General features: G+C 38.3%; 2 protein-coding genes across 2 annotated transcripts; both read left to right on the top strand.

Annotated features, from left to right (window-relative positions):
• Positions 1-1,375: 1,375 nt before the first annotated feature.
• On the top strand, positions 1,376-3,447 carry LOC115426311 (zinc-binding protein A33-like). The gene has a single exon (XM_030144347.1). The coding sequence runs from the start codon at positions 1,487-1,489 to the stop codon at positions 2,921-2,923; it is 1,437 nt and encodes a 478-aa protein (XP_030000207.1). The 5' UTR covers positions 1,376-1,486; the 3' UTR covers positions 2,924-3,447.
• Positions 3,448-8,131: 4,684 nt separating this feature from the next.
• On the top strand, positions 8,132-9,614 carry LOC115425567 (nuclear factor 7, ovary-like). The gene has a single exon (XM_030143195.1). The coding sequence runs from the start codon at positions 8,175-8,177 to the stop codon at positions 9,612-9,614; it is 1,440 nt and encodes a 479-aa protein (XP_029999055.1). The 5' UTR covers positions 8,132-8,174.
• Positions 9,615-12,183: the final 2,569 nt, after the last annotated feature.

The raw sequence follows: 12,183 nt of genomic DNA, 5'->3' as shown, positions 1-12,183 counted from the left end.
GCGGTAGTTCAGTTTCAGACTCAATTTAACGCCTCGATGAAAAACATTAAAATATGCTGTTTTTAACCAATAATATGGCAGTTACCACTGAATGAGTCCCATGAACTGACTCTGTTCAACTATGATAATGTGAAATAAATTCATCCAGTAAAGAACATGTAGATGTTAAAACCAAGAATTAAGTCTGAATTATTTATGACGCTTTACAAGGTGAATGTATTGTGTTTAAGATGTGGTTTTTGTACATATGTTTTACTGTCAGATTTTTTAATGATTTAACAGGTTTTATAGTTTATTGTGAGGCTTTTGACCAGGACATGATACAGTGACAAGAATGGAAATAAAACTGTGTTATAAAGACAGATTCATTCTCATAAATCTAAAGAATTTACATGAGATTTTTTGCAGATATTTTCAGTTATTTATTAAAATGCAGATGTGAGTCTGAGGTTATTCCCATACATTTATCATTGTCAACCTCACTGATGATATATTTTTTTATTTCTACCATCAGTTTTGTCATTTTTTGCAGCGTTTCCTTACAAACAGACTGAAACGGTTTATTTTTTCAGTCAGTGCCCAGTGGGAGGACTTGGTCCACTCTGATTCAGAAGCTGCTCCACCACCTTGATGGTTGTTCTATCAGACGCATAAATAATCCTATCATCAGCCTTCATTTGGCAGCTGACCCCAGGACGTGACTCAGACAGATCATTGACATAAAACTAAATATCATAATGCAGTATTTGTTCTCACTGAACCAACAGAATGAACATATATTGAAATGAAAAGTTCAGATTTATAAAAAGCTGAGTTGAGGTGTGTGTAAACGTCAGACGTCAGCTGTAGAGTTGACTAAACAGAACACAACGACACTGTTTGACATCTGTACATATAGATCATTCAGCTATCTAGACTGAAGACTTTACAGATACAAAAATAAGTTTTAAATAAGATAAAAATGATATATAATTATAGTTAATTTATTAATGAGAATGTGAACACTTTCTAGATCAACACAGTCATGTTTAAAATTGTACATGGTCCCGAATAAATAAAGTAAGTAAATGTATGGACTGTGTCAATATTTGTTATTATGGTGGAGATTGTGAATGATTTAAATGTTGATTTCTGTGGCTTCGACAGTATTCACATTCTAATATTACAGATGATAAACCTGTTTTATATGTAACTGGTGCTTTAACAGGACTGAATTGTCCATTTCACTGCAGTGATGCTTCATGTTGTTCAATTCTAAATCAAATAGCACCATCTAGTGGTGAAAAGTAAAAATAAAGTAGCTGTGAATTTTTTAACTACAACGAGGAAGTGAAATAGAAAATAGTGTTGACATTCTCGAACGGAGCCGGAGTCATTACAGGATGTTGGATGTAAAAACACAGACCAGGAGGATGGAACTGTAAAACCAAAGAGACAGAGGTTTGGTGAGTCTGTGTGTTAAAGGATAATTCACATATCAGAGAAAATGGCTGAGAAGAACACTGAACTACTTGATTTCCTGAGTTGTCATGTGTGTTCAGAGACGTTCAGAGACCCTGTGTCTCTGAGCTGTAACCACAGCTTCTGTTCAAACTGCCTGAAGGAATTCTGGGAGAAAACTAAGAAAAAAAACTGTCCCATTTGTAAAAGAAAATCTTCAAAAGATCATCCACTTGTGAACTTCAGTCTGAAAGAACTGGCTGATTCATTTGCTGGGAGACTGAACGTTGGATCATCTGAGACACAGAAAGGAGAAAAGAAGGTGGAGGTGGTCTGCAGCAAACATCAAGAAGAACCTAAACTGTTCTGTAAAGATGAAAACAGAGCTGTGTGTTCTATCTGTGATGTTTCTGTGCATGACACTCACACTGTGGTTCCTGTAGAAGAAGCAGTTACTGAAATGAAGGATCAGCTGAAATCTGACTTAAAGTCTCTACAGGAAAAGAAGAAGAAATATGAGGAAACACAGAAAACATACAATGAAATAATGAAACTCTCAAAGAAACAGGTTTTGTTCACAGAGAATCAGATCAGAGCAGAGTTCAACAAACTCCAGCAGTTCCTGAGAGAGGAAGAGGAGTCCAGACTGGCAGCTCTGAGGGAGGAAGAGGAGCAGAAGAGGAGGAGTGTGATCAGAGAGATGAAGAGGATTGAGGAGCAGATGTCCTCTGTGTCAGACAGTATCTGTGCTGTTGAAGAAGAGCTGCAGAAAGCCAGCGCTCCATTCCTCATCAGTTGTAAAGACACTCAGAGCAGAGCCAGAGCCCAGTGCTCAGTGTCAGAGCCACAGCTGATCTCAGGAGCACTGATCCATGTGGACAAACACCTGGGCAACCTGTCCTTCAGAGTCTGGGACAAGATGAGGGACAAGGTCCACTTCAGCCCCGTCATCCTGGACCCAAACACTGCAGATGGATGGCTTCATCTGTCTGATGATCTGACCAGTGTGAGACGTGGAGACACAAAGCAGCATCTTCCTGATAATCCAGAGAGAAACACTGAATATTCCAATGTTCATGGATCTGAGGGCTTCAACTCAGGGAAACACAGCTGGGACGTGGAGGTGGGAGTCCATCCTAAATGGAACATTGGTTTGGTTAAAGAGTCAGCTGACAGGAAGGGAGAGAGATTTCCTTCACCAAAATATGGAATTTGGTGTTTACTTCATCGCAGTGGAGAATACACTAATGGTCTTCAGCAGACTGTGACAGTGCAGACAAGTCCACAGAGGATCAGAGTTGAACTGGACTATGACAGGGGGGAGGTGTCCTTCTACAACGCTGAAGACAAGACTCACATCTACACCTACACAGACACTTTCACTGAGAAACTCTACCCTTATTTCAGTATTGGAAAGGCTGGTGATGCTGAAACCACTGATATTAAAATCTGTCAGAGGAAGATTTCTCTGTTGTTTATGTAGAAATGAAAATGTGAACGATAGTGTTTTAATTTTTCCGAAACCAGTCATATTAATACATGTAGATGTGAAATGTATAAAATCTGTTTAACTGAGTAGGATGAAACAGTGACCACTGCGGTGATTTATAATACGTTAATTACTAGGGCTGGGTAAAAAAATCAATTTAATCCATTTTGGATCGATTTCTTTTTAATTTTGCATAATCGATTAATGGTGGATGAGATCGATTTTTCAGAGCAGGAGTGCGAGTAAATGACCTGGAAACCGCCAACGCAGAAGCACAGCCGGCTCCATCTCGCGAGCTCTTCGCGGCCTTTGTCGTGCTTGCGATGGTTGTGTCGCAGGAGGAACGCAGAGGAATGGTGGGGAAAATCCCTCTGTGGGAGGTCCTCCCGGCCTCAAACTCGAACCTGTGGTGTGGAGGAACTGGCCGACGGAGGTGGGTCATGGAAACCAGTTGTTCTAGAACTGTTAACTTCGATCACCTGTGCTTGAGTGCGGAGTTAGAAGAATAGAAAGTATGCACATACGTCACTTCCCCCCCATGCCACGCCCCTCTAAGTCAGACTGAGTGGCAAAAACCAACCTGCCCAACATGATGGAGTATCGCAGTAAACACAGCGAGACTGGGAAAAGGTGAAATATGAAATTAAATGAAGGACAACTGGACTGGACATGGATCCGTACAAGCTACCAAAGAACAAGTGGGCCATGAATATTGACATGTGGACAGAAATCGCGTATCCTGACATCCAGGGTGTAGGGGATCATCGCTATTTTTACTTGAAACAAATATACATGGTTTCATCCTCACTGACAACCAGGGTCCAAAACTAGGGCCCAGAACCAGCTGATCCAAAGTGCATTTACATTAGACCGACAGTTTAATGACGTAAACTGTTGGATGGCCCAGAACTTCCTTCAATTAAACAACTCCAAATCAGAAGTTATCCTGTTCAGTCCACCAAATTCCACCATTGCCATAAAAAGTAGCCTCGGTCCTCTCTCCTCAAACATCACACCCACTGCAAGAAATCTTGCGGTAATATTTGATTCAGACCTCTCCTTCCAAGCACACATCAATAAAGTTATCCAGTCCTGTTTTTTCCAGCTACGAACCATTTCAAAAATCAAACCAATAGTCCCACACTCCGACCTGAAAACAGTTATCCATTCATTCATTTTCAACAGACTCGATTACTGTAACTCACTTCTGTCTGGCATCAGCCAAAAATCATTGTCCCACCTCCAACTGGCCCAGAACACAGCAGCTAGGCTTCTCACTGGTTTTAACAGACGACGTCACATCACCCCTATCCTGGCATCCCTCCATTGGCTCCCTGTGTGTTTTAGAATTGATTTTAAGATTTTACTGATTACTTTTAAAGCCCGAATGGGTATGGCCCCAAGTTATATAGATGACTATGCTAGTTGACTACGAGCCAGTACGCAGCCTTAGATCCTTGGGCAGAGGGCTCCTGGCTGTTCCAAAGTCAAGGCTTAAATCGAAAGGTGACCGGGCCTTTTCCATCCGGGCCCTCAACTTTGGAACAGCCTGCCTGAGGAGATAAGGCTTGCAGAATCAGTGATATCTTTTAAATCACTTTTCAAAACACACTTTTATAGACTTGCTTTTATGTGATGTCTGTCCCTTTTAATTTTTAATTTTAATTTTTTAAATTTGATTTTTATCCTGTTTGATTATTCATTTACATTCTCAAACATGATGTTGTTTTATCTCATTTCTTCATTTCTTGCATTGATTTGACAGCATCATGTTACGTTATCCCTGCCCTCTTTACTCTGATTCATTTAATTTATTCAAAGTGCCATATTTTTTGCATTTGTTGTACACATTTCTTGTATTGTGTTGCTTCTGTTTTAGTGTTTTTACTTGCTTCTTGTATCCTGTTGTTGTGCCCTCTGTCAAAGCACTTTGCAAACGTTGTTTTTAAAGGTGCTATACAAATAAAGCTATTATTATTATTATTATTATTATTATTATTATTATCATTATTATTATTAGACCATGGACGGACCCCAGTGAATATATGCATGATCTACTGGTACTGAGGATATTTACGTCTAGTTCATATCAAGTACTTTATACAATACAGATACTACTGCTGTGGACCAGCAGGGGACCACTGGATTCTGGTAAATTATGATATTTTTCCCACCAACGTTAGCCAAAACTATACATAATTTAAGGTATGATTTTACCCAAAAATACAGCATAAATCAATGTTAGCTGACATGAAACGGGATCCACAAATCTAGGTTTGGTTTCCTGGATTTGTGGATCCATCTACTTCTCTTTTCTTTGTCTTTCGGTGTCTGTAAAACGATAGCTCCGACTGCTTTTCAAACCTGTTCATACAATCAATCTCACAACAACTCTTCCCCATTTTTTTTATTAAATATTGGTCTTAAGTTTAGACGGTATTAAAGCCAACGCTGCCACTCATCTCCTTCTTTCTGCCACTCAGTGGGTGTAACCGCAGTGACTTCCACTAGCGGTGACATCACGTGCATACCCTCTATAGTAAAGTGGAAATCACGAAGCTCCGCCCACCCTCCCCCTCCGGTGAGTTTCTTGTACCAAGGGCCCAACATGATTCTGTTTCAGGGGGGGCAAATTGGTTGCAGTGCCCCAGGGTGATAGTAATGTGCCTTAAGGCTGGAAGCACTATAAAACAGAATAAAGATGAGAAAGAAGTCTGTTGTTAGCCACTGTAGAAACATGGCAATATTTCTGTCCTGTTCATTATTTCAGAGCAGATTCAGCTATTTACAGCTGAAATGTCATTTATTTCCTTTCTAAGATCAATACTGATTCTGTGTTGCATGGCTGCAGTAGTCAAATAATCAAGTTACAACTCAAAATTGTACTTTGGTTTACTAAATGAATCTGAGTCAATCAATTAATACTGAATCGAATTGCAATTAATCAATTCAGAACCGTATGAATCGAAATCGAATCGATTAAGGAAATTGGCCATGATACCTGGCCCTAATAAATGGATAAAAGTGGAGTGTTTGTGTTGTGTTTTATCTGTTTGTCTCATTTGACACAATTTTATTTCAGTCACATGAGTTGAGTTAAAGACTAAGTCATTAAATCCTGAGTTAACAGAAAAGAATCTGCAGATGAAGGATTTGTAGAAGGTCTGAAACATGTCAGGATGGAACAGATGTTTAAAGATCAGCATCTGGGAGATTATTGGCAAAACTGGAGACAAGATTTAAAACTCAATGTTCCTATTTACAAAGTACAAACAAATAGAACATATTTAAGTTTTAGGTGAACGTTGATTTATTGTCATGTGCGTCTCATTTATGTAATAAAAGGATCAAACTGGGATTTGAATTTCCAGAACCTTCCAGTGTGTTTAGACACTCAGTGAACCTGGCGTCTGTAAACATTTGAGCCTCTGAGAATGTGATCAAGTGAAAATAAAAACTGGAAATAAAGCATCTGTTTACACTGACTCTGAAATTCAACATAATGATAAGATTTAGATTCATATATTTGACATGGACATAACAGTAAGAGTGGAACTGATATATACAATATGAATAAGAACCAGATGAACTGTTTTAAGTGTTTGCACAGAAAAAATAATTTACCAAACCTGTCCACTGGAGGCTTTTGATTATAGAAGTAAAAACAACACAATACAGATAATAAAACACTACAATCTATAACAAATAATCACATGTGAGAACAGCGTTAGTTCAGTTTCAGCCTCAGTTTAAAATCTCTATGAAAAACATTAAAATATGCTGTTTTTAACCAATAATATGGCAGTTACCACTGAATGAGTCCCATGAACTGACTCTGTTCAACTATGAAAATGTGAAATAAATTCATTCAGTGACGAACATGTAGATGTTAAAACCAAGAATTAAGTCTGAATTATTTATGACACTTTACAAGGTAAATGTATTGTGTTTAAGATGTGACAAGGATGCTGTTGCAGTGGTTTTTGTACATATGTTTTATTGTCAGATTTTTAATGATTTAACAGGTTTTATAGTTTATTGTGAGGCTTTTGACCAGGACATGATACAGTGACAGGAATGGAAATAAAACTGTGTTATAAAGACTGATGCTTTGCCATAAATCCAAAGAATTTACATGAGATTTTTTGCAGATATTTTCAATTATTTATTAAAATGCAGATGTGAGTCTAAGGTTACTCCTATATATTCATCATTGTCAACCTCACTGATGATGTATTTTTTAATTTCTAAAATCAGTTTTGTCATTTGTTGCAGCGTTTCCTTACAGACAAACACACCGAAATGTCTTTTTTTTTTTTTTGTTTCAGTCAGTGCCCAGTGGGAGGACTTGGTCCACTCTGATTCAGAAGCTGCTCCACCACCTCGATGGTTGTTCTATCAGACGCATAAATAATCCTATCATCAGCCTTCATTTGGCAGCTGACCCCAGGACATGACTCAGACAGATCACTGATAGAAACCTTAAATATCATAATGCAGTATTTGTTCTCACTGAACCAACAGAATGAACATATATTGAAATGAAAAGCTCAGATTTATAAAAAGTTGAGTCGAGGTGTGTGTAAACGTCAGACGTCAGCTGTAGAGTTGACTAAACAGAACACAACGACACTGTTTGACATCTGCACATATAGATCATTCAGCTATCTAGACTAAAGACTTTACAGATACAAAAAAAACTTTTAAATATGGGAAAAATGATGCATAATTATAGTTAATTCATTAATGAGAATATGAACACTTTCTAGATCAACACAGAGTCATGTTTAAAATTGTACATGGTCCCGAATAAATAAAGTAAGTAAATGTATGGACTGTGTCAATATTTGTTATTATGTTGGAGGTTGTGAATGATTTAAATGTTGATTTTTGTGGCTTTGACAGTGTTCACATGCTAATATTACAGATGATAACCTGATTTATATGTTACTGGTGATTTAACAGGACTGCATTGTCCATTTCACTGCAGTGACGCTTCATGTTGTTCAATTCTAAATCAAATAGCACCATCTAGTGGTGAAAGTAAAAATCAGGATGCTGTTAATGATTGAACTACAAGGAAGAAGTGAAATAGAAAATAGTGTTGACATGCCTAAACGGAGCCGAGGCGCCAATACAGGGTGTTGGATGCAAAAACACAGACCAGGAGGACTGAACTGTAAAACCAAAGAGACAGAGGTTTGGTGAGTCTGTGTGTTAAAGGATAATTCACATATCAGAGAAAATGGCTGAGAAGAAGATTGAACTGTTAGAAAGTTTCCTGAGTTGTCATGTGTGTTCAGAGACGTTCAAAGACCCTGTGTCTCTGAGCTGTAACCATAGATTTTGTTCAAGCTGCCTGAAGGAATTCTGGGAACAAACTAAGAACAAAAACTGTCCCATTTGTAAAAGAAAATCTTCAAAGGATTTTCTCATAGTGGACTTTGCTTTGAAAGAATTGGCTGATTCATTTGCTGGGAGACTGAACGTTGGATCATCTGAGACAGAAAAAGGAGAGAAGAAGGTGAAGGTGGTCTGCAGCAAACATCAAGAAGAACCTAAACTGTTCTGTAAAGATGAAAACAGAGCTGTGTGTCTGGTCTGTGATTTTCCTCATCATCGTCAACACACTGTGGTTCCTGTAGAAGAAGCAGTTACTGAAATGAAGGATGAGCTGAAATCTGACTTAAAGTCTCTACAGGAAAAGAAGAAGAAATATGAGGAAACACAGAAAACATACAATGAAATAATCCAACACTTACAGAAACAGGTTTTGTTCACAGAGAATCAGATCAGAGCAGAGTTCAACAAACTCCAGCAGTTCCTGAAAGAGGAAGAGGAGTCCAGACTGGCAGCTCTGAGGGAGGAAGAGGAGCAGAAGAGGAGGAGTGTGATCAGAGAGATGAAGAGGATTGAGGAGCAGATGTCCTCTGTGTCAGACAGTATCTGTGCTGTTGAAGAAGAGCTGCAGAAAGCCAGCGCTCCATTCCTCATCAGTTGTAAAGACACTCAGAGCAGAGCCAGAGCCCAGTGCTCAGTGTCAGAGCCACAGCTGATCTCAGGAGCACTGATCCATGTGGACAAACACCTGGGCAACCTGTCCTTCAGAGTCTGGGACAAGATGAGGGACAAGGTCCACTTCAGCCCCGTCATCCTGGACCCAAACACTGCACATGGATGCCTCCATCTGTCTGATGATCTGACCAGTGTGAGACGTGGAGACACAAAGCAGCATCTTCCTAATAATAAAGACAGATTAACTTACTTTGCTGATGTTCATGGCTCTGAGGGCTTCAACTCAGGGAAACACAGCTGGGACGTGGAGGTGGGAGACTATCCTGTATGGAACATCGGTTTGGTTAAAGAGTCAGTTGACAGGAAGGGAAAGAGATTTGTTTCACCAGAATATGGAATCTGGTGTTTACTTCATCTCAGTGGAAAATACACTAATGGTGCTGGTCGGACTGTGACAGTGCAGACGAGTCCACAGAGGATCAGAGTTGAACTGGACTATGACAGGGGGGAGGTGTCCTTCTACAACGCTGAAGACAAGACTCACATCTACACTCACACAGACACTTTCACTGAAAAACTCTACCCTTATTTCAATATTGGAAAGGCCGGTGATGCTAAAACCACTGATATTAAAATCTGTCAGAGGAAGATTTCTCTGTTGTTTACGTAGAAATGAAAATGTGAACAATAGATTGTGTTTAAATTTTTCCAAAACCAGTCATATTAATCAGTGGCGTGCACAGACATTTTGGGGGGCCGGTGCTCATTGAAAAATAAGGGCACTTTGTGATCAGTCAATCACTGTTGTTTTATTTCTCTGTAAGAAACACACATTGAAGGTTTTTAGCGAGTTAGGCAGCAGCAACGATAGATCAGTGTATTGGTTGCAAAATAAGAAAATTGTGTTTTTTTTCCCCCATCAGGACAAAAGAAGGGTACAACGTCTCATTTTGAATTCAGGAGTGAAGAGTGCAGCATTACCATTTTGTACCAACATAGAAATAACTTATGGTTGGTACAAAATAATATAATTAGCTTATAAATAGGGATGAGCCAGACACTCAGCTGAAACAAGTATCTGGTACAGATAATGCACTTTTGAGGAGTATTATGAGTCAATATCTGTGCTTGTGATGAATGAAAATCCTCATTAGCTGACTGTATCCTACTGTATAGCTTCATGCCTGATTTAATATTGTAAAACCCCTTTTTGTTATAAAAATAAAATGTGGACAGCTTTTAAGATGGGACAGTTCAACTTTAAAATCTGAGTTAAAAGGCCCTAAACCAGGGCTCTCAAACTCATTTTCTTTCAGGGGCCACATTCAGCCCGATTTGATCTCCAGTGGGCCAGACCAGTAAAATAATAACAGAATAACCTATAAACAATGACAACTACAAACTTTTGTCTTTGTTTTAGTGTAAAAAAACCCCCACGAAACTATTAAAATACTTTCTTTCATAAACTATTCAAACAAAAAAGATGTGAATAACTTGAAAAAACTGAAATTTCTTCAGAAAAATCAGTGCAATTTTAACAATATTCTGCCTCCACTTCTCATTTCTACATGTGCATTATGGATCAGATCTACAAAGACACTAAACACTGAGGAACAGGCAAAAAATAGTTAAAACTGTGCTGAATTTTCTTTAGACATTTCCAGTTGTTCATATTTGTTCAGGTTATTCACATTTGACTGTTTCAGGATAGTTTGTAAATGTAAATATTTTCATAATTACCTCCGCCAGGAGGTATTGTGATCACTTTGTGTGTTTGCATGTTTGTTTGTTTGTTTGTTAGCAAGATAACTCAAAAAGTTATGGACGGATTTTCATGAAGTTTACAGGAAATGTTGATACCGGCACAAGGAAAAAATAATTAAATTTCGGTGGTGATCGGGGGGGAACAGATCTGTGTTGGCAGAGGTCTGCGCTCTCCGAATGCTTTTCTTATTTAATGTTATTTTTTGCACTAAAACAAATATTTGAAGTCATCATTATTTATAGGCATAGTGTAATATTATTTTTTTCACATTAAACCGAGAAGAAAATATGGAGTCATTCTATTTTGTAGGTTTTTATGCTAGTATTTGACTGTAGATCATATTGGTCTGTATGTGGAACCTGAACTAAAATGAGCTCCACAGCCTTGACTGTGGAATTTTTGCACTTTGTAAATTCATCCCAGGGACCGGACTGGAACCTTTGGTGGGCTGCATTTGGCCCCAGGGACGCATGTTTGAGACTCCTGCCCTAAACAGTGAACATGACTCTGGTCTTAACTCTGACCTTTCATCTTCTTCTTCCTCTCCCTCCTTGCTGCTGGTGGATAATTTCATCCATTAGAGCACAGAGCTGTTCCCTGGGCTGCCTGCTGGAGCTCCATTTCTTTTTCTCTCCTAATCCTCTCCTTTCTGGGCATTATGCTGTAATTGGTAAATAAAATAAAAAGAGACCAACAGTGTGAATGAGACTCCTTGGTTACATTACAACATTTCAACTTTTCTTTTCTTCTTTTCCTTTTTTTTTTTTTTTACAGGCAATTAGGAATGGCCCGTTTGTCATTTAACCCTTTCATGCATAGGGGTCACTACAGTGAACAGCTATTCTACAGCTGCTCTCTTGTATATTCATGGATTTTATTGTTTTAGTTCAATATCAGCCAACACAGTGGACGCCTGTGCATCATCCCATACATTGCAATCCATACCATTACTGTAACTCTGCTGTTCTTGATAAACCTGATCTGCACTAACATATTTGAGTGTAAATCAATTACTTGTTATTGATAATAGACTGTAATTAACCATTTTTCTTAAACAAAAAGAGGGTTTTTTTTGCACATCATCTCCATAAAGTGAGTAATAACTAATATTGGCGTATGTTAAAATGTGACAAAACAGCAGATTAGCAGCATTTTAAAAAATGTATTTCATAGTTTTCACTAAGTATATCAGTAAATACATGTTTCTTTGCTTCAAAAATTAAATGCATGATGTCAAGCTGAGTGAATATTTTTACAACTCCATTAAAAATAGGTTCATGAAAAAACATTTTTAATCACATTGTTTTTTTTTCAGGCCTAAAGAAGAATAAAAACACTCAATATCTTGATTAGGGTCAAAACACGGTATTCAAAATCTCTCTGACGGGACATTTTAGAGACAATTTAACCCACATTTTTACTTTTCAATTTGTTTTTGCTTTAGTTGGACCATAAGGGATTATTCAAAACAAGG

This window comes from Sphaeramia orbicularis, chromosome 9, assembly GCF_902148855.1.
Source record: "Sphaeramia orbicularis chromosome 9, fSphaOr1.1, whole genome shotgun sequence".
Lineage (NCBI taxonomy): Eukaryota > Metazoa > Chordata > Actinopteri > Kurtiformes > Apogonidae > Sphaeramia > Sphaeramia orbicularis.
The sequence above is the reverse complement of the archived record's forward strand: the minus strand, read 5'-3'. Positions and strand labels throughout refer to the sequence as shown.

Coding starts and splice junctions, on each gene's coding strand:
- LOC115426311 (XM_030144347.1), top strand. CDS start 1,487: ATGGCTGAGAAGAACACTGAACTACTTGATTTCCTGAGTTGTCATGTG.
- LOC115425567 (XM_030143195.1), top strand. CDS start 8,175: ATGGCTGAGAAGAAGATTGAACTGTTAGAAAGTTTCCTGAGTTGTCAT.